The 27,552-nt window shown below is 39.6% G+C and overlaps 2 protein-coding genes across 4 annotated transcripts; both read left to right on the forward strand.

Annotated features, from left to right (window-relative positions):
• On the forward strand, positions 1-6,537 carry DDX5 (DEAD-box helicase 5). The gene is made up of 13 exons (XM_008693629.2): positions 1-149; positions 1,363-1,528; positions 1,856-1,952; positions 2,045-2,178; positions 2,304-2,369; positions 2,639-2,780; positions 2,861-3,021; positions 3,115-3,287; positions 3,611-3,721; positions 3,947-4,008; positions 4,083-4,142; positions 5,390-5,614; positions 5,831-6,537. Exons 1-13 carry the CDS (start codon positions 106-108, stop codon positions 6,232-6,234), a joined length of 1,845 nt encoding a protein of 614 aa, XP_008691851.1. The 5' UTR covers positions 1-105; the 3' UTR covers positions 6,235-6,537.
• A 2,455-nt stretch (positions 6,538-8,992) lies between these two features.
• Positions 8,993-27,157, forward strand: POLG2 (DNA polymerase gamma 2, accessory subunit). 3 transcript variants are annotated; one of them, XM_040640390.1, is made up of 9 exons: positions 8,995-9,537; positions 12,421-12,476; positions 13,620-13,746; positions 13,866-13,971; positions 14,792-14,965; positions 19,634-19,774; positions 22,534-22,614; positions 24,865-24,965; positions 26,954-27,157. In XM_040640390.1, exons 1-9 carry the CDS (start codon positions 9,101-9,103, stop codon positions 27,117-27,119), a joined length of 1,389 nt encoding a protein of 462 aa, XP_040496324.1. In that variant the 5' UTR covers positions 8,995-9,100; the 3' UTR covers positions 27,120-27,157. The 3 variants fall into 3 exon arrangements, with proteins under 3 accessions (XP_008691850.1, XP_040496324.1, XP_008691849.1); XM_008693627.2 differs by lacking the exon at positions 12,421-12,476 and having other exon boundaries at positions 8,995-9,662; XM_008693628.2 differs by lacking the exons at positions 12,421-12,476; positions 19,634-19,774 and having other exon boundaries at positions 8,993-9,662.
• The last annotated feature ends 395 nt before the right edge of the window (positions 27,158-27,552 follow it).

Consider the following 27,552-nt stretch of genomic DNA (forward strand, 5'->3'; position numbering starts at 1 on the left):
TGCTGCCGCCCCCGCAAGGCTTTGCCATCGCCAAAGCCACCTGCAGCGACTCGTCGCACCCTTTTCTCTCCACTTTGTTCCCCGCCAACCGCAACCATTGACGCCATGTCGGGTTATTCGAGTGACCGAGACCGCGGCCGGGATCGAGGGTGAGTGTGCGAATAGACTTGTCAGGCCCGGCAGTGGGGGATGGGAGGCCGATGAAGGTGGCGGCGGGCGGGGGCGGTGGGAACTTGGTTTCTCAGCCTATTCTTAGGCTTTATCAGCCGAAGGTTTGCGCCATTTTGATACCTGTCCAAAACTGACAGAGGGATGGTTTCCTGTTAACGGTCCTTAAGCTCGCCTTTTGTTGGCGGGGGAGGGGACTTCGAAGCCCCCCTCCCCCGACGATAGAGCAGCTGTTGGGAGAAATCAGGGGAGCGTATTTCGATGGGAGGAAAGCGCGACGCTTCCAGGAGAACGAAGTCACCGCTCTTAGGTGCGTCTTTTCGGGAGGTGTTTTAGGGCCCCCGGGAGGTCTCTAGTAGCCGAGGGGGGGTCGCCTCCGAAGCCACTGATGCGGCGGGGGCAGGAGGGCGGCCGGCACCGCGGGAATAGGCCATGTGGCTGAGTCGCGGGTACAAAATGCCGGCGTCGGACATGGCGGCGGCGCCTTTGTTACCCCGCCCGGCGGAGGAGCTCAAAATGGCAGCGTCGAGAAAATGTGGCGCAGAGAGAAATGCGAGACAAAGGGGGAAGCGCCGCCCCAGCGGGAACGCCGCCCGGTCCGGGACTCCTCCCCCGGTAGTTGCCAGCTCCTCCTCCTCTTTCTCTTTGCGTTATATAATTTTGCTATCTTGATCGGGAGCCCTTCCGCCGGATCCCCCCAATTCGATAGCTTGCATAAGTGTCTCTGAGACCACCGTCCTTGTTCTGTTCTCATTGCTGGTGCTGTCTCATTATTTCTTAAAACCACAGCTTTGCTTGAAAACAGCTGATAAATAACATTGCTGTTAAGCACCTCCCTTGTATTGTCTCTCTCCCAGACATTTAATTCGTAAGCTTACGGGAAAGACTAGGAGCCAGAAGCTGTTGTCTGTCCTTGTAATCTGAACTTCAGGCGTTTAGGTAGCCAGTTTCCGATCTGATAAATCCCGGGCTGTTGACTTGGATTCAATAGTGTATTTGGGACAACGGGAAGTGAGAGATGGTGCTAATTGTGGTGTTTGAGAGCATGACCGTCACTAAGGACGGTGCTAAGCCTTAAACCTCGAAAAGTCATTCGTTAACCTGCAGTGTGTGCCAAGGGACAAGAAGTCTGTATATAAACTTCTTTGTAGACGTTTGGAAATATGAGTAACTTCTTTTGTGTTTTAATTTCAGGTTTGGTGCACCTCGATTTGGGGGAAGTAGGGCAGGGCCTCTATCTGGAAAGAAGTTCGGAAACCCTGGGGAGAAACTAGTCAAAAAGAAGTGGAATCTTGACGAGCTGCCCAAATTTGAGAAGAATTTTTATCAAGAACACCCTGATTTGGCTAGGCGCACGGCAGTGAGTAATTTCACATAGCTTCATTGGGCTGTAACTCAATAATGGCTTCTCATAAGTTAAAATAGGAACAGAGAAGTCTGGGAAATGACCAAATTTAGGGAAATTCACACTTTCTCATAGTTAAGAGGTGGTACTTTGGAAACAGGTGGCTTCTAATTATTTTGCTTAGAGTGGTTAAATCCCGTTCTGTGTAGGTTTTCTATATGTGGATATAGGTTTTAAATGACCCCATTAAAGTTCACTGATAGTTTATGAATTTAGGGGCCTGCTGACTGCATATTAGTGAAGGATGTCATGGTACTTAGAGTATTACAATTTGTTTTATAGCAAGAGGTGGAGACATACAGAAGGAGTAAGGAAATTACGGTTAGAGGTCACAACTGCCCAAAGCCAGTTCTGAATTTTTATGAAGCAAACTTCCCTGGTAAGTGCCAGTTTTGAGCCACCCGCCCCTTTTTCTTATTCCCCCTTTTTTCTTGGCTTCACTGAATTTTACTGAATTGTTGCTAATTGTAGCAAATGTCATGGATGTGATTGCAAGACAGAATTTTACTGAACCCACTGCTATTCAAGCTCAGGGATGGCCCGTTGCTTTAAGTGGATTGGATATGGTTGGAGTAGCACAGACTGGATCCGGGAAAACATTGTCTGTAAGTGTGGGAGAATTTTTGAGTTTTAATCTGTGATTATATGCTAGAGAAAATGGATTAAGTATATAAAGAAACCAGAAGTCTTTTAATTTAACTCCTGTTGTTTGCTTCCCCACCCCAAATAGTATTTGCTGCCTGCTATTGTCCACATCAATCATCAGCCATTCCTAGAGAGAGGTGATGGGCCTATTGTAAGTATATGTCTGTATTTTTTCTTAATTTTTGCATAGGAGTACAATATAGAGATTTGCTGTGTAGACTACATACCAAAAAAATAATTCTCGTAGTGTTATATATAGAGGTTAGTTGTCTCACGTTAATTTAGTTGGAGACAAAGCTGCCCTGATGATACTTCAGTATTGAACAGCAAAATCAGTGACCTGCCCGTGTAATGCCAGTCAGTTTAAAACTAGGATCCAAGAGTCTGCTAAAACCTGTTCCACTTTTCGTTTCTCTTTAGTGCTTGGTGCTGGCACCAACTCGGGAACTGGCCCAACAGGTACAGCAAGTAGCTGCTGAATACTGTAGAGCATGTCGATTGAAGTCCACTTGCATCTATGGTGGTGCTCCCAAGGGACCACAGATCCGTGATTTGGAGAGAGGCATGTAACAAAACTTTTTTGTCACTGTTGGGTGCTGGAAGTTCTAGATGTCATAGTTACATCTGTGTGTTTAATTGAAGGTGTGGAAATCTGTATTGCAACACCTGGAAGACTGATTGACTTTTTAGAGTGTGGGAAAACCAATCTGAGAAGAACTACCTACCTTGTCCTTGATGAAGCAGATAGAATGCTTGATATGGGTTTTGAACCCCAAATAAGGAAGATTGTGGATCAGATAAGAGTAAGTGCCTTTAGAAATGTTTTATTTTCCAAACATCATTTTCAATTTATTCTTAGAATACATTGGTTTTTTTTTTAATCCAAAATTCTTTAGCCTGATAGGCAAACCCTAATGTGGAGTGCAACTTGGCCAAAAGAAGTAAGACAGCTTGCTGAAGATTTCCTGAAAGACTACATTCATATAAACATTGGTGCACTAGAACTGAGTGCAAACCACAACATTCTTCAGATTGTGGATGTATGTCATGATGTAGAAAAGGATGAAAAGTAAGTTTTCTATGGAAGTCATAATTCTAAAAATTCCGCCATACATAGGTTATCCTAAAAGTGACTTTCAGTTGGGTGCAGTGTGAATGTGTTCATTTAAAATTAGTCTGTCAGTCTTCCTGAAAAATGTTTTCCTTCATTCACATAATTGGTTATCACTGTATTTAGAGCTTTCTTTAGGTGAAGAAACGTGCTTAAGGACCAAGCGTTCGTGCAGGTGTTTTTTCTGGTAGCTATGTAAATTGGACATAGTGCTTCGGTGACTATAAATGTGTGGCCATAACCATGGACTTCTTTTAAAATTCACAATTTTTTCCCCCAAGACTTATTCGTCTAATGGAAGAGATCATGAGTGAGAAGGAGAATAAAACCATTGTTTTTGTCGAAACCAAAAGAAGATGTGATGAGCTTACTAGAAAAATGAGGAGAGACGGGTATGTGGGCTTCTATCGAAGCTGGTGTATGAGAGCTAAGTTTAGGGGGAGGGGCAAACTGATCAAGAGTAATGGATTTGAATGTCATGAATGACCATTATCTGGTGTAAATAAAACTGCATACTTCAGGTGACATTAAAGGGATTTGTGACTAGATAGGCAGTAGACTAAAACCAGTTGGGTTTCAAATGTGAGCCTACTGATAACGGTTTTTCTTTAATGTAGGTGGCCTGCCATGGGTATCCATGGTGACAAGAGTCAACAGGAGCGTGACTGGGTTCTAAATGGTTAGTCAGATGAAAAATTTTTTTTCTCAAAACCTGGAGTTTTCAGATTATTGATGATCCTTTCTTTTTCACAGAATTCAAACATGGAAAAGCTCCTATTCTGATTGCTACAGATGTGGCCTCCAGAGGGCTAGGTTAGTAAAAACTCGAATTCATGGCTTGGTTTCCCAGAAGATCTCCATATAATTTTTTTAAAGAAAGTTTATTGCTTTCTTTAACCTCTGCATTTTTTCTAAGTTTTTTTCATATAAAGGTGCAGTCTTTGTGGCAAGGCCTAGGCATGACAATCGGAGGACTCGAGGGGGATGGAGGACTAGTGATCGGCTGGCTGCTTCCAGTCGATTAGAGAGGTGAAAAGCTGAAAGTGTGCCAGTAATCTTCAAAAGGCAGAACATACCACCTCTGCCCCGTAAACTGTTCTCTCCGGGGGAAAAAAATGGAAGTTATCCTCACAGTTCACTGCCGTGGTATTTCTTCTGTCCCATGCTTTGCATGACTGCCATGGTACAGCATTGTTTCAAACTGTTTACTGTGATCTGTGGGTCTTTGAGTTTCAGTGAGTTTGCTGAAATGTTGAAGAAATATTTCCAAACTTCAATGTTCAATGAAATTTTTGTTCAAGTTTGAAATGGAGAGAGCAGCTTTAAAAGGTACTAAGCCTTTTACAAATTGGTGAGTACTGGCACATAAGATGTAGAGCCAGGAGCAACTTCTCACACTTAGTCAGTGGGAAAAGAAAGCAGTGCTTTGAAAGTTCCTCCCTCACCTACACAGTAGTCGTCATGTCGAGACCTGCCAGAGAGAGACACATTCTCAAGTGAATCCTGGCTTCTTGGAAGCGCTTGCCTAGACGAGACACAGTGCATAAAAACAACTTTTGGGGGACAGGTATGTTTTTCTTGCAGCTGCGGTTGTAAGGTCTTGGCAAGACAAGCAGTGTGGCCAGAATTTTGAACTTCTGATGAGTGTGTAATGCAAAGGACCATGTACATTTTTGTTTAAAGGTCCTCAAAATGAGCACATGAAGAGGTTGCTGTGAACCTTTAAGTGGCCCTACTGCGCAGAAGCATTCAGATGTCACTTGATGATCTGTAAGGGGACTTGCTGGTTTGGGAATATGTTAGAGAATACACATCCTTTTGACAGGCTCTCTATCCATTGGGTGGGTAATGAGACAGGTAGATGGTGTGTGCTTTTTTTTTTTTCTCCCCTTCCAACCTCAATGGTATTCCTACAGAGAATGGATAACCATTTTAACTGTATTTTTTGCAGCCCGTACCTTCTTGGGAATACAATTGTCTAACTTTTTATTTTTGGTCTGGCTGTTGTGGTGTGCAAAACTCTGTACATTGCTATTTTGCCACACTGCAACACCTTACAGATGTGGAAGATGTGAAATTTGTCATCAATTATGACTACCCTAACTCCTCAGAGGATTATATTCATCGAATTGGAAGAACTGCTCGCAGTACCAAAACAGGCACAGCATACACTTTCTTTACACCTAATAACATAAAGCAAGTGAGCGACCTTATCTCTGTGCTTCGTGAAGCTAATCAAGCAATTAATCCCAAGTTGCTTCAGTTGGTCGAAGACAGAGGTTCAGGTAAGACCAACCTTCATTAAGAAATGTTGGTGATTTGGGGTCACATGATTGTCTACAAATCCTTTAAATGGGATTGGCGGGTGAGTAAAATCTTCAATATGAAACAAAATACTTCACGTGTAGAGTGAATAGAGCTTCCTAATTCCTTCTGTGTTAGTAATGATTTGTGCCATGGAAATAATCAGCTTGCGATTTTTTTTTTTTTCTTCTTGACAGGTCGTTCCAGGGGTAGAGGAGGCATGAAGGATGACCGTCGGGACAGATATTCTGCGGGCAAAAGGGGTGGATTTAATACCTTTAGAGACAGGGAAAATTATGACAGAGGTTACTCTAGTCTGCTTAAGAGAGATTTTGGGGCAAAAACTCAGAATGGTGTTTACAGTGCTGCAAATTACACCAATGGGAGCTTTGGAAGTAATTTTGTGTCTGCTGGTATACAGACCAGTTTTAGGACTGGTAATCCAACAGGGACTTACCAGAATGGTTATGATAGCACTCAGCAATACGGAAGTAACGTTCCAAATATGCACAATGGTATGAACCAACAGGCATATGCATATCCTGCTACTGCAGCTGCGCCTATGATTGGTTATCCAATGCCAACAGGATATTCTCAATAAGACTTTAGAAGTATATGTAAATGTCTGTTTTTCATAATTGCTCTTTATATTGTGTGTTACCAGACAAGATAGTTATTTAAGAAACATGGGAAATGCAGAAATGACTGCAGTGCAGCAGTAATTATGGTGCACTTTTTCGCTATTTAAGTTGGATATTTCTCTACATTCCTGAAACAATTTTTAGGTTTTTTTTGTACTAGAAAATGCAGGCAGTGTTTTCACAAAAGTAAATGTACAGTGATTTGAAATACAATAAATGAAGGCAATGCATGGCCTTCCAATAAAAAATATTTGAAGACTGAATTAAGTGGAAATTGTACTTTATTTTACATATATAATGTCATGTAAAACTTTTGCTTAGATGGTCTGTTTTTTTTAACCATAAAAACTAAATTGACTGCTCCTTTCTATAAATGGAGGTTTGGGAAGTGGGGAGATCAGAAGGCCCTTAGAATTATCTATTTATATTACAAGAATTAAAATGAGATTAAGTAAATTTACAATTGTAGGCTAAATTGCATTAAGGCTTTCTGTCAGTACCTCATCAGGTGAGTCATTTAATAGCCTAATTGTTAGCAGAATGGTGAAGTAAGATTAAAATAGATAATCAACTGCATAGCCCCACCCTCAAATTGCTTAGTGTGAGAGCAACATGGATGACTATTCCTTTACAAAAATTTTATCATTTGAAAAGCTCCAAATAACTTGCTTTTTCAGAGTAGTTTATATTTTTGCTCTTGGCTCTATTGTAAATTACTAAAATGGTGAACAAAAGCTAAAGGACTACACCTTTTAAGATCTTTGGCCAAGAGCTAAGTTTGAATTTATATAGATCAGGGTCTTCAGGCTCTTGGCACTAACCTGTAGTTACACTGGGAATCATGAATGTCTTTATGATAGTTAGGGAACTCCAACTGAAGGGTCTATTCATATTCAAACAAAATCCTGTTGAAATTAATGATTAACCAAGAGGAGGCAACATAACCAAAAGCACAGTAACTATTGTATAAGTCATCTTGTTAGGTCAACATGGTTTTTTTATTGCTAGAAAGGTCAGGGGAGGAGGGGGGGGTTTCAGATTTAACTTTGGCTCACCAACCTTTCTTAACTTGTCTCAATAATGACTTAGAAATAGATCTGGATGTCTTCCCAGAGAGTCTGGTATATATGTTTCTTTTTGTCAGGAGAGGAGAGGTCTTCATGAGACTTCATTTAAATTCTGATTATTAAACTGAGGCTTTAATTGGTGTCAATGCCTTATCTCTCAAATGTAAAACTAGAATTTGCTTGGGGTAGGGGATGGGGAAGTGGTATTTTTAGGACTAATACATTGAAAACTGACTCAGCCTCTAGTGACTTGAACAGTTTTCAATAGCATGGTTAGTCAAATTCATTATGACTTTTAACTTATAAGAAGCTTTTGGGGTAGGTTGGAGTATTTATTACATATTTTACTGTTTAATGTCTAACGGCCTTTTAATTTGTAAACATTGAAATGATTGTGGGGCTGTGGAAAACATTTACCTATTTACCTTTGAAGTAAGTTTTAAGACAGTCCACTTTTTAGCATGTGTGTTGTGTCCAGCCTGTGGTTGTCTGAACTAATAAATGTGATTTTTCTCCCCATTCTCGCTTTTATTTATTTGTGTATAGGCCTCTTCCCTAAATTGTGTTTCCTGATTGGAAGACACACTAATAGAGCCCAGCTTTTAATAGAACTTAAGAGTTTTAAATAGAATTTTTAAAGTAAAATTGTTTTCCAGCAAAAAATCTTGTTTCTTTTTTAAACAAACTTCTGCACACGTGCTTGTATAGAATGTTTTTCTGAACCTGTCCTGCAACATGTTACATGTAATGATGAATTAACATGACAGTTAAAATTCAACTGCTAAGCTGTCCTTTAATAAACTTCCCCTTGGTAGTTTAATAGAATCTAGTAGCTTGTTCTCTTCATCTGCATTAATCTTTCAAGGTTACCCTAATCACTTTAAGGGAGGCTAGCAATAGGAATCATAGACTTTGGAAGCAACGCTTTCCTTCTAAGGGATGTGCCACTTTCCACTAGTTGGGCAATTCTGAGGGCTGAGTGAAAATGGAACTGTGAGGTCACAAATGCCTGCTAGTCCTGGATCTGTCTTAAAACAATCGTGTTTTGATGGACCTGTAAAAGGGTTCTTTGGTAGAAAAACTTGCCTTTATATTAGAGATTATCAGTGTGCCTCCACATTCACCTGGGCGCCTTGTTTAAAATGGCTGGGCTCCTTCCTCTCAAAATGTTCCCAGGGGATGCAAGCACTGCTGGCTGAGAACTCCGTTCCACTACGTAAAATCCACCCCCGTTCCGCCGTCACACTCACTCCTGTAGGCAGGCAACATGGCGGCAGCGTTTACAATGCATTAAGGCTAAGGCCTGGGTCTCTAAATCACCATAAAGGGCTAAGACTTTAAAAGTGGGAACTGGTTTATTTTCGCCAACACTTAAATTTGAAAAGGCGTATTCAAATGATTCGGGGAACGCCTAAGTATTTTGATGTGATTTGCAAAAAATTAAGGCTCACTCCTAGTACTTCATGATAGTGAATAGTAGACGGGAACGGCCTTTATAGGTGCTAAAAGATCTAACAACTAGAGGGGCCGGTCTAAATGGAGGCGAGAAACGGTAGGGGGTCGGCATCTGCCCTAACAACTGGGCCAGGCCCGTGGCGGCTGCAGCCGCAACCCGGTGACGCGCTTCCGTGGGTGTGGTCGGCCGCGCGCATGGTCACTTCCGTCGCGTTTGCGCAGTTGGCTCCCGGGCTCATGTTTGTGGCGGTTTCCCGCGATCAACCAGTTAATGGGATACTGTGCTGTTTAACTCCCGCGGGCGATGCGTTCTGGTGCAGCGTTCAGGGCCTGCCAGAAAGTCTGCAGGTGCCTGTTGTCTGGGTTTGGAGGTCGAGTGGATGGGGGACAGCCTGAACCGTTGATGGAAGGGAGTAGCCCCTTCGGAGTGCCCCTGAGGTCGCACGCGGAACTGCCCCGGGGGAGCGAGCCGACCGAAGCCCCCGAGTCCGGTGAGGGGAGCGAGGAGCTGGTAGAGATCTGTCAGAGAAGGCATTTCTTCAGTGGCAGCAAGCGGCAGCTTAGCCGACATTCTCTTCTGAGCGGGTGCCACCCCGGCTTTGGCCCCTTGGGCATAGAATTGCGGAAGAACCTGGCAGCAGAATGGTGGTCCTCGGTGGTGGTGTTCAGGGAGCAGGTCTTCCCGGTAGATGCCCTCCATCATGAGCCTGGCCCTACGCTGCCTGGGGACAGTGCCTTCAGGTTAGTTTCAGCAGAAACTCTACGCGAAATCTTGCAAGACAAAGAGCTGAGTAAGGAACAGCTAGTAGCATTTCTTGAAAACTTACTAAAAACTTCTGGGAAGCTACGGGAGAGCCTTCTTCACGGTATGCTTCACGATTTCATGCTTCAAAATAGATGGGGTGGAAAGGCAGACTTGCTAGATTTCGCCGATTGCAACTGGTCCCTTATTCACGTGGACAGGAAATTATCTGATTTTCATGTTTTTGAAGTAGTTGGGTATAATTGATAGTGTTTCTACCAAGGAGAAAACTGGTCTGTGGAATAGTTACTGTTCCTTAAAGAATCTGGCTTGAAGGACCAGGGGACGCTCTCAGTTTCACGGGGCAACCCTGCAGTTCAATTGAGCAGCCCTAGAATTAGGGGTAAATTAAATCATGTGAATCATTTGTTCGTCGTTACCAAGATGTTGGCAAATACTTCCACAGTTACTCTTTTATTTTACACACACTAGGCTAATCAAGAGTTCGTTCTTCAAGAGCAAAAAGAAAATCCCCCTCTCCCAATTTTTCCTACTGAAAACCTACACTCTGTTGTTTGCAGAGCCCTTTAAGTGATTTTTGAGTCGACTAAAAATAATAGGACTAATCAAGATTTACAACTGATTTTTGAGTGAATACCCAGGAATTGTGGGGCACCATTTGCCTTTAAAGTTCATTTATTTTTGTAATCTCTGCGCTCAACGTGGGGCTTGAACTCACGAGCCTGAGATCAAGTGTCACCTGCCCCTCTGACTGAGCCAGCCAGGCGCCCCCGTCATTTGCCTTTAAAGTCAAATAGAACACGATGACAGAGATTCTGAAGAAAAAAAAAAATCAAGTTCTTTACAGGACATACTTGCTGCCACAGCATCCCGTCTTTGCAAAATGCTGTCCTTACTATTTTAATTAAGTGGCACTACAGAGTAATTTGACCAATGTCCATGGTTCTCTGAAAGTTAGTACCCACATCATAGCTTTTTAAAGATTTCCTTAATAATTAAAGCAAACTAAAGCAAACTGGTGAATATTTCTGACAGTTTTGATTTGTACTACTTTATTCCATGATGTCTTTATTTGGGGCAAGTTAAATCACTACTTGTTACTATGTCCAAAACAAATCAATCTTTTCTTCCCTATTAGAAAATGAAACTTAAGGGCACCTGGGTGGCTCAGTCAGTTAAGCATCTGCTTTAGGCTCAGATAGTGATCCTGGGGTTCTGGGATTGCGCCCTGTGTTGGGTTCCGTGCTCAGTGAGGAGCCTGCTTCTCCTTCTGCCTCCGACGCTCCCTCCCCCACCCCCCGCTCGTGCTCTCTCTGAAATAAATAAATAATCTTAAAAAAAAAAAAAAAGAAAGAAAATGAAACTTAGCTGGCTTAGATGTCCATTCATCAAAACATCCATTGATATTACCATTTTCTTTCCTTTAGGAAACTTAAAACCACTTATTTGAAGAATCCTTTAGTTCACTACTGTTTTTAGCTTAGATTACCCAGTTTGCCACTTCCTTCTATTCCCAAGATCCTTGCTCTCTTTATTTCATGTCTGAACTACTTTGGTAGCCTCTGCTTATGAATAGTTTTAAAAAATTCTCAGCCATTATATTTCCAGGTATTGTTATTGTCCCATTCTCCTCTGTTCTGTGACAAATTGCGTATGTTAGACCTTTCCCCATCTTGTCATCAGCTTTCTTGAACACAATCACATTTTATAAAGTCTGCATCCAATAACTCAGATATTTGTTTCTAGTGTTTGTTTTTCTCTGGGCCTTTGGTCATTTGGACTTTTCTCCTGATATTCTGTGAAATTGTAGAGATAAATTGAGCTTCTGTGTGGCGTTTTATTCTTCCTGGGAGGATTTACTTTTGCTTCTGGCAGGCAGCTAGAGTGGGAGCATATCTTTTTTTTTTTTTTAAGATTTTATTTATTTAAGAGAGAGCACAAGCAGTGGGGGGGGGGGAGCAGAGGGAGAAGCAGACTCCCCACTGAGCAGGGAGCCAGATTCAGGGCCTGATCCCAGGAACGTGAAAGCATGACCTGAGCCAAAGTGAGACACTTAACCGATTGAGACACCCAGGCGCCTCATAGAGTGGGAGCATATCTTCTTAATACAATCTGGGATTAAGTTTATTGGAGGCTGGTCTCCAGGGTTTTCATCTCTACTCCTACAGTGTGGCTCTTGAAGTGTCCCTAGTGAAAGGCTGGAGTATTTACCATAGCCCCCCCTCCTTGAGGAGCCAGGAACTACAGTTTTTGTACTTCCCAGTCCCTTAAGATGTCAGGAAGCTTCTCAGCTCTGCTACTTGAGATTTAGAAAAGCAACACTAAACGTTGGGTTCACCTCTCTGCTCCTCCCTTCTCTCTATATTTTGGACCCTCAAGTCCTTACTGCCTTGATAGTTCAGTCTTTACGCAGATTTTTTTTAAAGTTTCTTGACCAGCTATTCTTATCTTGCTGATCTATTTATTACCAGAAGTGGAAATCGCAAGTGACTTAAACACAATGCTGTTATTTAGTGGGATAGAATCAAAGTCCATAAAGAACTACAATGAAATCTTGAACTTAGATTTATTCCAAATAGAAATGTTGGAATTATAATTCTGAAGCTATTTCATATGTTATACAATAAAGCAAATAGATAGATTAATGTTATTAGGAAACCAAAATTTTCACTGTGAAAATATGAAAATATAAAAGAAGACAAGGATAAACTTTGCAATATTAAATTTGAATTAGCAATATCAGTATGACCTCATAATTTAAAAAAAACATTATTTCTTAACTTTCTTCATTGAAAGGGCCTAGAAGTAATGACACTCAATAGCAGTGAACACACCTAATACCCAGATTTTGATTTCTAAAGTGAACCAGTGCTTGGAGAAATGGCTTATCCCAGGTCCGGGGCAGGGAAAGTACAAGGTGAGTTTGGGACATTTTATGGTACTAGAAAGCAAAGACTTATTTGACGACTAGTTAGGTCATGTCAAAAGGATGCAGATGCTGACTTGAAGGATACTCCCACTGGCTAAATTTGAGACAAACTGAATATTAAATATTAATGGTAATGGGTCATAACACATTAAAATTAAAAATGTATAGTGTTAATCAAAAAAGTAAATAGTTGAGGCTGCTGGTAGGGGAAGGAGGTGGAGAAAGTTTACTTTTTTTACAGAACCCATGTGATAAATGTAGAAGGAAAGACAGAAAAATCACCATTTTGTGATTTTGTAATCCCCGGTATAATAATTGATTCAAGCAGGATCATCAATGGATTCTAAAATGTTGGGTGGAAGATTGTTGAGCAGGATATTATTGGGGAATGGATATTCACTACCTAACCAGGTAATCAAATTTAGTTTCATTAATACGGGATAATTTGATATTATTTTCCTCCTGTTAGAATGCAAGAAGACATACACATTAACTATGTAGTATTTATTTCTGCTAAAAATGATTTACCCAAGTTAATGAAACAATCAGTCAAATCTCTGGTATGACTGGTCTGGACTCAAGCCAAAAGTCACTGTCATTAAAAGTTAGAAAAGGAGGGAGGAATAAAGGGAAATGTTCCAGATTAAAAGAGACTAAAGAGACCTAATCAAAATGCAGAGCAGGAGCCATTATTAATTAGGGATAAAAAGAACAACAATAAATGACATTTGGGGTGACAATTGAAGAAAATAGAATATTGACCTTATGTTATATGAAATTACGGTATTATGATTAATTTTATGGTATAATATATAGAGAGAATAATTGTAGGAGACACATGCTGAAATGTTTTGGGGTGAACAAGGAGAAAATGTGGCAGAATGTTGACAACTGGTGAATCTAGCTGAAGAGTATACAGGTATTGTACTATCAACTTTCTTGTAGATTTGAAAATCAAATTAAAAAGTTATGGGGAACTAAGTAGTAATCAAGTAAGATCTACCTGAATAGTTCCATGCTGCTTGTACTGCTGTGTTAGCATTATTGTATTTTTACTTTGTTTATAAACTGACCCTTATGACTTGGGTTTATAGAATAGATTTATATGGTGACAGATTTCTCTTTTGACAGGTGCTTTGGAGCACTATGTTAATTGCCTGGATCTGGTAAACAAGAGGTTACCTTATGGCCTTGCTCAGATTGGAGTGTGTTTTCATCCTGTTTCTGATACTAAGCAGACACCTGATGGTGTTAAAAGGTACAAAAATATGGCAAATAACTTGGCCTTGTATTAAATCAAGAACCAGTTACTTTCACTTTGGGATACATTATATAATCTTCAAGTAAGTAACTGTCTGATATTTCTGATATCCAAAGAATCGGTGAGAAGACTGAGGCGTCACTGGTTTGGTTTTCTTCAGCAAGAACTGCAGGCCAGTGGCTTGATTTTTGGTTACGTCATCGACTCCTATGGTGGAGAAAGGTACCCTTAATTTAATAATTAATAGGTGATGTGTCTTAGTGTATCAGAGATAATACTTCGCTACAATAAATGAAATTTTATTTGATGTGGAGCTATGTTATGTTTGTAAGAGACAGTTCTAATAAATGAATAAGTACAAGTAAAAGCCTCTTTGTAATGATTTTCATTGTTCCATATAAAAGTTTACTTTGGTAAGGATATTTGTTGATGTCTCTCTGGCTCAGAAGCTTTTGTCGGTAAGCCTTTGCATTTGAGATAGAGTTCAGACCCCTTACCTGGCATTCCTGGCTGGTATAGAGTTTGACCCTTGCACACCCTTACAGCTTCAGTCTTTGCTCCCTGCCTCCGTCCATGAACTCTCTCTCTTTGTCAAAATGGTTCTGTGATTTATCATCAAGTTTTAGTATGCACTGAAGAGGAAAGAGTTGAAGTAGGTGTTTGTGGCTCACCATTGTCTTGTCTTTCTCCAATTCTTAAAATCCCCAAACACCCACTCAACTAAGTGGAATAATAAGAATCACACTCTTCACAGAGGATAAGAAAGGTGAGTATACACTTCTCCATCTCACTTAGTTTATGGTCACCTTCCCTTCTTATTAACTGGCCAAAAAAAGGCTAGATCACTCCAGCAGTTTTTCTGTGTAGTTCTTTCAGGCTAAAAACAGTATTTTTAGCAATACATTTGCTCATCTTTAACTGAACTTCATAATTTTTATATGGGACCTGACCAGTTTCATTCAGTTGCCACATAAAAGTCTCAGGCAACTTTACTTTTTAACATTTAGTTTCATAAATTAATAAAACAAACTTTCTTTTCCAGTTTGCTGTGAGTCCGTCTAACTTCAGCAGCAGCGATTGTCAGGACGAAGAGGGACGAAAAGGAAACCAACTTTATTACAATTTCCCGTGGGGAAAGGAGCCAATAGAGACCCTGTGGAATCTAGGAGACCGTGAACTTTTACACATGTGTCCTGGAAATGAGTCTCAATTACACGTATGTTTTACCTTGAACTCCTGTCTATCCTTTACCCAGATTCTCTAACTGATCATTTCTGAAACCATTTGAGAACAGGTTGCAGACATGGGGCTCCATGACCTCTTAATACTACAGTATGTATTTCTGGAGTACAAGGACAGTCACCTATGTAACCACAACACAGCTGTCAAAAACAGGAATGTACCAGTAATCCATTATTACCATCCAATCCATGTAATCCTTCAGATACAACTGATCATCCTAATAATGCCCTTTATAGGTCCAGTATCCAATTTAGGATTTCATGTCATTGTCATGTCTCTTTAGTCTCCTTCAAATGAGTAGTTCATTTTATCTTGTCTTTCATGACCTTGACATTTAATTTTAGTTTTAAGTAATTCTACACCCAATGTGAGGCTCAAACTCAGCCTAGAGATCAAGAGTCATCTGCTCTACCGACTGAGCCAGCCAGGCAGCCCGTGACTTTGACATTTTTGAAGAATGCAGGCCTTTGTAGTTACTTTGTAGAATGTCCCTCAGTTTGAGTTTCTGTCATGTTTCCTCATGATTTGTGTATTTTTGCTAGGAGTACCATAGAAATGATGCTGCCCTCTTCTCAGTGCATCATATCGCAAGGCGTATGATACTGTATTTGTTACTGCTGATAACTTTTATCTCTTGGTTAAGATATCTCTTGGTTAAGATACCAGGTTTCTCCAACGTAAAGTTGACAAATATTTTGTACTTAATTAATTAGTAATTGATAAGTCTTTTGTGGCAGACACTTTAAAACTACGTGAATAACCTGTTTCTGACCACATTTTGACTTACCAGTTGCAGCATACATTGGTGATTCTTGTGCAAATCAGTGATTACTACGAGGGTTGCCAAATGGTATCTTTTTTATTATTAATTTTATTATTACTTCATTATTTCTTTTCGATTAATTTATCAACAGTATACTGTGGAGTTGAGCTTTTCCCTCCTCTCTCTCTTTTTATGGGCTTACAGATTCCTGTTTTTCTCAAAGAGTTATAATCTGTTACTAGCATTCTTTATTTTGATGCTAAAATTGTCCTAGACTTGGCCAGTGTCCTTTTGACATGTCCCCATCATTTTCTGAGCACTTCTTATTTTTTGTAGCAACTAATTGTCAGGATCATCTTGTTTCTTGGTCTAGCTGTGGAGTCATCCATTTCTCCAGGGAACCTTAGTTCTTAGTAGAGGAAAATGTATTTAAAATCTGAGATTTGGCTACTAGGTGTACTCCTTGCGACTGGGTATCATTGCTTCTGGGCCCTTTCTGTGGACACAGCTAGGAAATATTTGGAGGCAATTACATACATATATATTTACACACTTACCTCTGTATTTGTGTCTGTATTTAGCTATTATCAAAAACTAGGAGTTCATACCAGTTCTTCAAGTTCTAGTCTAATGCCACAGGGTTTATTCTAGCTTTACCTCTTTCCAAATTTATAATTCTCTTCTCTGACAGTGAGAAACCTGGCTCCCAGTATCTTCAGTGTATTGATTTTTCATTTCTTATATGTAACCAAACTCCCTGCCATTCTTATGCAAAGATCAGCTGTGATACGCCCCTTGTCCCACGGCACCAGACACTGTAGATGAGCATTTGAACCAGGGGAAGGAAAAAGGAAGAAAGACGTTAGAGAACTTGACTATGGACATGCTGCTGCTCCCTCCCTTTAATAGCCCCCCTCACTAGGTGATCTGACCAGAACATGGAGAGGGAGGAAAGTTAGAAAGCCTGGCCTTGAACCTCAGTGTCCCCTTCTTTACTAGACACACTGGCCAAAAGTTTGGCCCTGGATCAACCCCGGTTGGGTGCACTAGCCAGCTGACCAAACTCAGGCCTGGCCAAAGGGAAAAGGTGCTTCATTTACTTCCTAAAATAGTTTTCAAAAATTTAAACAGGTGATATAGTTTTTTTAGAGAAGGAATTTTGCCTTTGCATCCCACAGGGCACTTCGTAAATAGCTGGAATATTTTTCAGGGTGCCCTGTGGATGCAAAGTTGTAGGAGCCATGTGGATGGATAGAATTGTGGCTGAGCCCTTTTCTCTGCTGACCCATTCTTGAGCGGTTCCAGATTTGAATGTTTAGATTTTCTGACTGGCCACAGGTGGAATTTTATGTGCTATTTGGTGACTAATACAGTCTTATCAGTGAAAAAAGTACTTGGAACTTGAAAATATAATAATTAAAACATAGTGGTTCTCATCTAATTAGAGAAAACAGATTAATTTTAAATATAAATAACTAATGAAAAATTTAAAAGGTTATTTATGAATATTTTCCCATAACCCCAACACCGTCACATTTCATTTTGGGATACTCAGCTCTCATATGAAACTTATCTTGGTTATCATAGTCATTATAGTTAAATAATCATTATCTTAATTAAAAACCAATCAGTTTTATGACTAGCAATTTAATTTTCTTTTAAGTTCATTTTTTTTTTTTTTTAAGTAATCTACACCCAACGTGGGGTTTGAACTCACGATGCTGAGATAAGAGTCTCATGGTCTTCAGACTGAGCCAGCCAGGCGCCCCAATCTCATGACCAGGAATTTAAAGACAATCTCTTTGTCATGGCTGTTAGTCTCTTAGTTTGTTCATTATTATGGTAATTTTCACTATCTCAATGAAAAGCTTTATTTTGCAGAGTTTTCTCTCCGTTAAATTGTTGGTCTTCCATTTCCATGGTTCTCAAAATTGTTCATTAGTTGACCATGTTATAAAATAATAAATAGAATTCCTGCCATTTAGTATGCTTTTTTGAAAGGCTTCTCAGGCTATTTTGTATTTTTTTTTTTAGTAAATTTTACGGTTAACATCTAAATATATTCTTGGAGGGATCTTTAGAGAATGGTAAAGCAGATCAGTAAAGTCTGAAAACAGAGTTAAGATAGAAAGAAACTCATTCTGGATGGTATGAGAAATCAGATATTCTAGCTAAGAAGAGTTGCTATTGGATATCTCTGCATCCTTGGATTTCCAATTTTCAAAGAATTAGAAAACAGTAGCGGTGCCTGGCTGGCTCAGTCCGTAGAGCATGTGTGCGACTTGATTGATCACTGGGTTCTGAGTTCGAAGCCCCACATTGGGCATAGAGATTACTTAAAAATAAAATCTTTAAAAAAAAAAAGAAAAAACATTAAAATCTTCTTAATATTTAAATATGATTTAGTCTTTTTTTTATTCAAATGCACCACAAAAGCTTGCCCTAGAGTTACAGTGAATATCAGTTCTATAAAAGTGTAAAAGATGTCAACTAAAAAGTTAGTAGAGAATCCCAAATTTCAGTAAGTGTACTGCCTTTTTTTAAAATTTAAAATCAATTAATTAACATATAGTGTATTATTAGTTTCGGAGGTAGAGATTAGTGACTCATCAGTCGCATATAACACCCAGTGCTCATTACATCAAGTGTCCTCCTTAATGCCCATCACCCAGTTACCATTCCCCCCACCCATCTCCTCTCCAGCAACCCTCAGTTTGTTTCCTATAGTTAAGAGTCTCTCATGGTTTGTCTCCCTCTCTGATTTCGTTTTAAGAGTACTGCCTTTTGAGGACAAATTTACATTAATTTTTATAAGACCATATGCCATTAAAATGGGTTTAAAATGCCAATGCATATGTGTTAATGAAGACTGTGCTTGATCATGGATTATAGAAGTTGAGGATTGACAAAGTTTTTTTTTTTTTAAGTATTAGAGAATTACATGAATGTTCAGATGACTGTGATAATAATAAAAAAAAGAAGAATAAAGGTACAACTGTTTATATGCAAAACCTTTTAAATTTTTAGGATTGACATTGAAAAAAATTTGCGGTGATTCTTTATCAGTTTAAAAGAAAGGAAATAAGTCTGTTGATCAACCCCTGATTTATAGCATGTGTTATGGTATATTTTTTATTTTTAAATATAGCTTTAAAGTAAATACCCAAAACCAAGTTTTTAAAAGAGGTTTGCTGGGGCGCCTGGGTGGCACAGCGGTTAAGCGTCTGCCTTCGGCTCAGGGCGTGATCCCAGCGTTCTGGGTTCGAGCCCCACATCAGGCTCCTCTGCTATGAGCCTGCTTCTTCCTCTCCCACTCCCCCTGCTTGTGTTTCCTCTCTCGCTGGCTGTCTCTATCTCTGTTAAATAAATAAATAAAATCTTTAAAAAAATAAAAAATAAAAGAGGTTTGCTTATTATAAAAACTTTACATTTCCAGAGATTATACTCCAAACCCCTATCCCTAAGCATACCAATTTTTTTCTCTAAGGGCCCTGCTGAACTTTATTATAATATTATCCTCTTTATTATAATGCTCACTTAGGGACCATTGGAAAAATAGTGATGCTGAGGTCCCACTCCCATCCAGGTAGTTCAGAATCCCTGGGAGTGGGGGTCCAAGCATAAAATCGTTATGTTTTAAAATTCAAGGCAGTTCTAATATATAACCAGTTGAGACTCACTGATCTAAACCCTATCTCCCTAAAAGCGGGGAATATGTCATAACCATTTTTGTGGTCCCAGTGCCTAGCATAGGGTTGGCCTGGAGTGGATGCTTTGTAGAAGGAATTTGTAAGTTTGTGTTCTGATAATATAAGTCTCTAGTTTTAAGAGAGAGCTCTGCTAACTGATTCTGTATTTTTGTTCTACTTTTCTGTGAAGGGCCGAGATGGACGAAAAAATGTGGTTCCCTATGTTTTATCTGTTAATGGGAATCTAGACCGAGGTGTGCTGGCTTACCTCTACGATTCTTTCCAGCTCACAGAGAACTCCTTTACAAGGAAGAAGAATCTTCATAGAAAGGTGCTTTTGATATTTTAGAGATAAACTTGGGAAACTAAAAACATGTTTTTCCCTCATATGTTAGTGGGCTTGGTTTTTAACACAAACTGTGAATAATAAATTTCTTTCAGTGCAGCTTATTTTACCATTTTCATTTTTTTAGAATCTGGCCACAGGAGTAATAAGCAAGTTCTCACAGAATAGAACCAGGCATTCCTTTTAGGTAATCCCAGAGGCATTTCTGTTTGATCCTGGCAGACAGATAGAGAGCAATCTCTGAATCTTAGCCCCTGAAAATTTCCCTTCATGGCTTCCACTTGTATCAGAGTGTTAAGCAGGAGTATGTCAGACTAGCAAGACTTAACGGTATTGATCTCTTTGCTTCTAGTCTGACTCCAAGTGGCTATTCACTAGATCACAGGAGCTATCGATAGGCCTGGGTCAAGGACATGTTTATGGGCTCAAAATCAAGAGAGAAGAGGGACTGAAGCTATAGGAAAGAAAATAAATGACTAACAGAGCAAGATTTTGGAAGAAACATGAGAGGTTAAGACAGGGTGTAGAACACCAGTGGAGGGATTGGTCTTGAAAAGGAGTTATTTGAAAAAGCACGGAGGAGAGAAAAGATGGTAAAGATATAAATAGGTTACCAGGACTGGTTAGCCTTTGAAGGAAGTTCTCCTCATATCTTCTATTTTCTTAGGGAATTAGGAAGCAGGATTGTTAGCTTAAAATGTGGAGGAGTAGATGTTTAAGTGGCAAGAATTTAGAGTATTCATATTCTCCTTGAATATGAAAGGGAGCTGCCCCAAATCAAAACTTTCAACGTGCTGAGTATTCAACTGGGTTTGGAAACCATGAGTTTGTAGTATCTCTTTGCATAGCTGAGTGATTTACTTTGTAGTGTTCATTTAGCCTGATATGCCCATAAAGAAAGTCACATTATAGAACTGTTCTAGGGCTTAGGATTGATAGGATATATAGCAAACGAGGATCCTTCCTTTCTTTTATACCCCACATCCAAACCATCAGCAAAAACCACTTGACTCTGTCTTCAAAATACATCCTGAGTCTGACCATTTCTTATCACTTGCCCTCCTTCCACTCTGATCAAAGCCACCACCATCCCCTCCAACTAGTACTGAGTGGCCCTTTTAAAAGGTATATGTTACTTTGCCCTGCTGCTCAGAACACTCAGCTAAGCTCTTCGTTTCATTCAGAGGAAAAGGCACAGCCCCTAAAGTGTTTTTACAAAACCCTCCCCTTTTGACCTCCTCCTCCACCCTCCACCTCACTCAGTCTGCTCCAACAGCACAGACCCCTTTGCTGTTTCTAGAAAATGTCAGTCATGCTTCCAGCTCAGAACTGTCATTTGTGCTCTTTGTCTGAAATGCTCTTCCTCCAAGATCCACAACTACCCTTTAAGTCTATGCTCAAATGTCACATCAGAGAGGAGACCTCTTACCACCTTATTTATTTATTTATTTATTTATTTAATTTTTTAAAATAATTTTTTATTATGTTATGTTAGTCACCATACAGTACATCCTTAGTTTTTGATGTAGTGTTCCATGATTCATTGTTTGCGTATAACTGAAGCCCTCAGTTTGTTTCGCAGAGTCCATAGTCTCTCGTGGTTCATTCCCCCTTCTGTTTATCCCCCCTTCATTCTTCCCTTCCTTCTCCTACCGATCTCCCTGCTATTTCTTATGTTCCATAAATGAGTGAAACCATATGATAATTGTCTTTCTCTGCTTGACTTATTTCACTTAGCATAATCTCCTCCAGTCCCGTCCATGTTGCTGCAAATGTTGGGTATTCATCCTTTCTGATGGCTGAGCAGTAGTCCATTGTATATATGGACTACATCTCCTTAATCCATTCATCTGTTGAAGGGCATCTCGGCTCCTTCCACAATTTAGCTATTGTGGACAATGCTACTATGAACATTGGGGTGCAAATGGCCCTTCTCTTCACTACGTCTGTATCTTTGGGGTAAATACCCAGTAGTGCAATTGCTGGGTCATAGGGTAGCTCAATTTTTAACTTTTTAAGGGACCTCTACACGGTTTTCCAAAGTGGCTATACCAACTTGCATTCCCACCAACAATGTAGGAGGGATCCCCTTTCTCCACATCCTCTCCAACAATTGTTGTTTCTTGCCTTGTCAGTTTTTGCCATTCTAACTGGCGTAAGGTTTACCACCTTATTTAAAATTGCAAACAGGCCTCTCCAACCCACCCCTGGCCAGCACTTCCTATCTCCTCCCCCCCCCTCTTTTTTTAAGCACTTACCACCTTGAAGGTGGTATATTATTTACTTGTTTTATTATCTCTTTATCCCCACCATGAGGGATAGTCCCTAGTACTTAGAACTATTTCTAGCACCAAGGAGCTATTCAAATGTTTGTTGAATGGGTGGATGAATAAGAAGAGTGGTAGGTTTTGGCAAGACAAAGTTCAAATGATGAATCCCATGGCTGGGGCTGGGTAGCGAAGGCATTGATACCAGGAAGGGGCATTTGGATTGGGGGAAAATGGAGTTGTCAGAAAACAGGAGAGTATCAAGTGAACTTACTTCTGCAGAACATCTAAGTGGCAAAATGAATGAGCAGCTGGATATAGCCAGCTGAATACATCATTACATGATTTATGACCTTAGCTAGCTTCCTCTTCACACAAAATTTTTACTGTTTAAGAAGCTGCATGTTTGATAGTGCTTGTGTTAGATTTAAACAAGATGTGCTATCCTTTTTCCCCCCTCTCTTTAAATTGCTTTAGGTACTTAAACTTCACCCTTGTTTAGCCCCTGTTAAGGTTGCTTTGGATGTGGGAAGAGGCCCAACAGCGGAATTAAGACAGGTGGGTTAAATAAGTTTTAGTGTCATGATTTTAATTATAACCATTACTTCAAATAAATGAGTTAATTTAACCATTTAAAATTTTATTTTGATTCATTTGCTTTTTTAAAAAATTTAATAGCTGTGGATAAATACTATGGTTTATTATAGATAATTTGAAGCATAGTATATAAAAGAAGCTGCATACAGTTCAGCGATTTTGCTGTTAAAGTCGTGCTTAGTCATAGTTGCCTTTTTCAGGTGAGTATGCATAGTTTTGGTAATTCAAATATTTGTACAGATGTCTAGTGAGTTATTTCTTGCCCACTTACATTTTTAACCTAACACTGTTGATACTTATTGGTATAAGCACATGTTCTAGATCTGTACCTTATTTTGGTTCTTCTAATCTATCTGGTCTAATTAAACACTCTTGAGAAAAGCGAGAGGGGTTTTAGTTTCTTTCCAGACACCCCTTCAGCAGTCATGCCGGGTCCTAGGTGACTCAGACCCACCCAGCACCTGAGTTAGGACACTAGCAAGATTCACCCCGCTTTCTTCCTCAGGCTCCTGTGGAGAGGTCTGGGGAGGGGGGGGAGAGTGCATTCAGGGGAAGGGAAGGTGGTGGTTTAATTTCCACTTTTCCCCCTGGGGTTGTGGCAGCCTCCCCAAGACCCTTGTAGGTAGAAGGTCCTTGGGGGGCTGTTTTGTTTTGTTTTGTTTTGCTTAAAGGATAAAAAAGAACTGCTCCCTAAATTTTTGTCATTGCAATTGCAGGCCTTGTTTTGTTTTGGTTTGTTTATGTATCAGAACATAGTAGTATTTTGTCCCTTGGGTGTTTGTAATTTACCAAAAGGGAGTATGTTGTAATCTCATTCTGTTTTTAACTTTTTTTTCCCCTCAGTAGTAGGACAGAACTTTCTGGGCTATGCAAGGGTTTTTGCTGGTTATACACATGGGGATGGGATTACTGGATAAAATGGACACATAGCCTTCATTTCACTATTGTCAGTGAGATTGTCTCCAGATTGGCTGCACCTGTTTGTATTCTCATGGTGCAGGGGGTTCTCATTTCCTTACTCAGGCCAGAGCTGCTTCTCTTCTACCTCCCAACAGGAAGAGCAGATGTTTTTGCTGTCAACCACTAACTTACTAAAATTCACAATGATGTTTATTTTTCTCTGTTAACTTCCTAGACTTACTAATATTTATATTCTCACCTATCCCCAGAATGTCAAGTACCTTCACACCCATTGGTCTTTCCCTGGGAACTTGTTAGAAATGCACATTGTTGGTCCTCACCCCAGAGCTGCTGAATCAGAAACTCTGGTAATGAGGCAGAGCAGCCTGTGTTTGACAAGCCCTCCAGGGGATTCCAGTGTTTGCTGAAGTTTGAGAAACAGTGCTGTAGCCCAGGCATACCCTCCCTCACCCACCACGGCCGCCCTCCTCTCCTGGGCCATTTGGTGTTGTCTGGAGACAGTTTTGGTTGTGACAAGTGGGGAGGCGAGTGCTGTAGGCATCTCAGGGAGGCCAGGGGTGCTGCTAAATAGCCGAACGTCAGTCAGCAGTGCAGAAGGGGAGAAATCCTGCTCTAGAGTTTTAGCTCCGGATTGTTAAGGGTGTTTAAAATTTTGCTTTGTTTTGCTTCACCATTGCTTGTGAAGAAAATAGTAGTTTATTATGTAATATTACTCATCATTCTGTATTTCCAGTCAGGCTTTGTGTCTAGCATTCCCATTAAAACCAGTCATTCTCTTCTTGAAACGTTTTCTTTAGTTGGCTTCAGGAACACCACTCTCCTCATTTTCCTCATACTTGTCTGGCCACTCCTCCTTTGTTTCCTTTACTGGCTCGCTCTTCTCTTCCTGCTGTGGTGGTGTAACCCTGGGGCTCAGATGCCAGCTCTCAGATGAGCGCACAGCCCTTTGCACTTAACTGGTTTTCTCTGACAGACTGTTTTGGTTTTGTTAGTGTTTTGAAGGGTAATGATGATGATAAAAATGCTGGTATCTGTTATAAAATTTTCTCTTAGGGAAGATTTGCATTTAGTATATAGTTTTGCAGTGCTTAATTTCTTCATTTTCAGAGGACGTATGCAATTTATAAATATACAGTGTATGAATTGCAAACAATATTATCACATAATTACAAGAATATATGCCCTGTGTTAAGGACTGAAAAAAGTGATTTGTGGTTTCACAAACACAGGGTAGTCATTCTAGCTACTTTTACTTCATTCATACTTGAATTGTTTGTATTGTTTCCTCAGGTCTGTCAAGGGTTATTTAATGAATTACTAGAAAATGGAATTTCTGTGTGGCCTGGTTATATGGACACTGTGCAGTCCTCATTGGAACAGCTTTATTCAAGGTAAGATTGTCTTTCTTGTCACTAAAATATGTATTCAGAGTTTTTGACCATATTTCTTTACGAGTAACAGAAATCTCTTCTAAATATCCTTCTGAATATATGTAAATAAATATATATATATATAAAATACAATTTAAAATTATTCCTAACTTTCCCGTTTATAGAACCACATACCCCTAGCTAATTGCTACAGCAGGGACCAATATTCATTGGTATATTTGAGCACATATTTATGTGCAACTTCAAGACTTAATGTCATGTAGTATGTGCACCTGCGTTTATCATTTTATCAGGGATGCAATTATGTGTATTGGATGCATTTTTTGAATTAGGATTGAGGGAACACGATTGGAGTGCCTTTTCCTTGTTGGCACTGTGGTTCATTCTGAGGCTGAATGCAAGATAATTCCATCCCAGACAAAGGACAGAAAATTGGTTTCAGTGATCAGCACCTCTGTTCACCCAGTTCCTCCAGACTGATACCTGGATTTATCATCCTTAACTCCTTCCTCTCTTCCTTACTCTCCACCTCCAGTTCATCACTAAATGTTGTCAGCCTGCCTCCTAAATAGTATCAGATCATCTCTCTCCATCCCCACTGCACTACCCACATTAAAGTCACCAGTATCTTTTGGCCGGATTCTTGCAGTAATCTGATTGATCTTCTGTCTCTGGTCTTACCCCTGCTATTTCATTAATTCCATTTTTTAAGTAATCCATTCTTCCCTCCTTTGGGTTTGTTATCTTTTTAGCTTTTTGTGTTGAATATCTATCTTTTGGTGAAAAGTTGAGAAACTTTATGTTTTTCTCTTCAGTTCTCTAGTAACTTGTTAAAATATACCTTTCAGATGATGTCAGAGAAAAAGTAGGTTTCTATAGATAAAGCAATTAATGGTTTCATTATATGTAAAACAAAGGGGTGGTTCTTGAACTCTCCAGTCCTCTGAATTCTAAAATCTTATTCTTTGAGTCTTATTCTTTGAGTGAACTTACCAAGGTACAGTTGTCTTTTTGAATGGTAAAGGCTTTATTGTCCCAGGATATTTTTAATGAAATATTTATTAAGCACACTTAATATGTTGTTTTTAAAGAGGATTTTTTAAAAAAGATTTTATTTATTTATTAGAGAGAGAGAAAAGGAGAGGGCGCGCACGCATGCATACACACACACACACACACACACACACTCACACAGAGGCACACGAAGAGGTGGAGGGAGAGGGAGACAGTCTAAGCAGACTTCACACTGAATGCGGAGCCCGCTGCAGGCTCAGTCACACGGCCCTGAGGTCATGGCCCGAGCCAAAACCAAGAGTCAGTGCTCACCCGACCGAACCACCTAGTTGCCCCCTACACTTACTATGTTTTATGCACTTTGATAACAGCAGTAAACAAAAGAAAAATTTTCTGTTCTTATGAGGCTTATATTCTAGTGGACAAAGTAGACAATAAACAAGTAAACAGATAAATAATTTCTGATGGAGTTCTACAAAGAAAACAATGAGATCATGTATCTTGGGTAAGCAGAAAGAATGCCAGTGTGGAAATACTGTTATTGCTGAACTAAAAGCTATAAGTTAGCATACTAAGTAATATATTCAATAAGCATAATTTTGGTATAATTTGTTGTGTAGAAGATCTTTATTAGAATAGTAGTATAAGAGACTTTAGTCTAGAGTAATTTTTCTTGGATTATATACAAGTACCAAAAGGCTGAGGCTATTCTGAAGTTCATCCATAATTTCACCCCAGATGTGTTGAGGTGACTTTTCATCTATTACAATAAGTTAGAGAAACTTTCTGAAAAATTTACTTCGAATATGGTTCAGAAACTTTAAAAAAGTGTTTTTTGATCCAACTCTCAAGCCCTGCTTTTGAATTGTGACTCTGGAAAGTGGCTGGATTCTAAAGTAATTAAAGCTGGTAATATGGTGAATTTACAATTTATATTTGTGTTTATGTATTTTGTTTAACCACTTGTTCCTTAGATATGATGAAATGAGTATCCTGTTCACAGTTCTGATTACTGAAGCTACTTTGGAGAATGGGCTAATACATCTGAGAAGTAGAGACACCACAATGAAGGAAATGATGCATATATCCAAAGTAAAAGACTTCTTAATCAAGTACATATCATCAGCTAAGAATGTATAGATTTTAATATTTGTGTAATAAATATTCTCCTTTCCTAATTTGTCTTATATTAACTTAGATTTGTTTTTGGCCCCTTTACTCTTATGAAGTGGACATTATTGGTGATCTTTTTAATTCAGTTTTTATTACTTATGGTTCTTAATGGATTCCATTCTGTCAGAAGTATGTTCAGCTACAAGAAACAAAAATTCCACTGTATTGGATTAAGTAAATTGTAGTTTGTTTTTCTCATAACAAGAAACTAGAGGTAGACTGTCTAGAGCTAGTGTAATTGTGTCCTCTTTAGTTAGGGACCCAGGCTCTTGATACCTTTCTGTTCTACCATCTTGGGTATGTTGGCCTTTATTTTTATACTTGCTGCTTTGTGGTCACAAGATGGCTGCTGTATGTCTAGCCTTCTTGTCCACATTCTAGTTAGGAAGAAAGAGACAAG

The sequence above is a fragment of the Ursus maritimus genome, unplaced genomic scaffold (assembly GCF_017311325.1).
Source record: "Ursus maritimus isolate PB19 unplaced genomic scaffold, ASM1731132v1 scaffold_24, whole genome shotgun sequence".
Lineage (NCBI taxonomy): Eukaryota > Metazoa > Chordata > Mammalia > Carnivora > Ursidae > Ursus > Ursus maritimus.

Excerpts from the sequence above, each read along its gene's own strand:
- DDX5 (XM_008693629.2), top strand. The coding sequence starts at position 106 with ATGTCGGGTTATTCGAGTGACCGAGACCGCGGCCGGGATCGAGG. Across the intron at positions 2,179-2,303 it reads GATCCGGGAAAACATTGTCT|TATTTGCTGCCTGCTATTGT; the intron begins GTAAGTGTGGGA and ends CACCCCAAATAG. Across the intron at positions 3,722-3,946 it reads AGAAAAATGAGGAGAGACGG|GTGGCCTGCCATGGGTATCC; the intron begins GTATGTGGGCTT and ends TCTTTAATGTAG.
- POLG2 (XM_008693627.2), top strand. The coding sequence starts at position 9,101 with ATGCGTTCTGGTGCAGCGTTCAGGGCCTGCCAGAAAGTCTGCAGGTGC. Across the intron at positions 19,775-22,533 it reads AGAAGAATCTTCATAGAAAG|GTACTTAAACTTCACCCTTG; the intron begins GTGCTTTTGATA and ends AAATTGCTTTAG. Across the intron at positions 22,615-24,864 it reads CAACAGCGGAATTAAGACAG|GTCTGTCAAGGGTTATTTAA; the intron begins GTGGGTTAAATA and ends TTGTTTCCTCAG.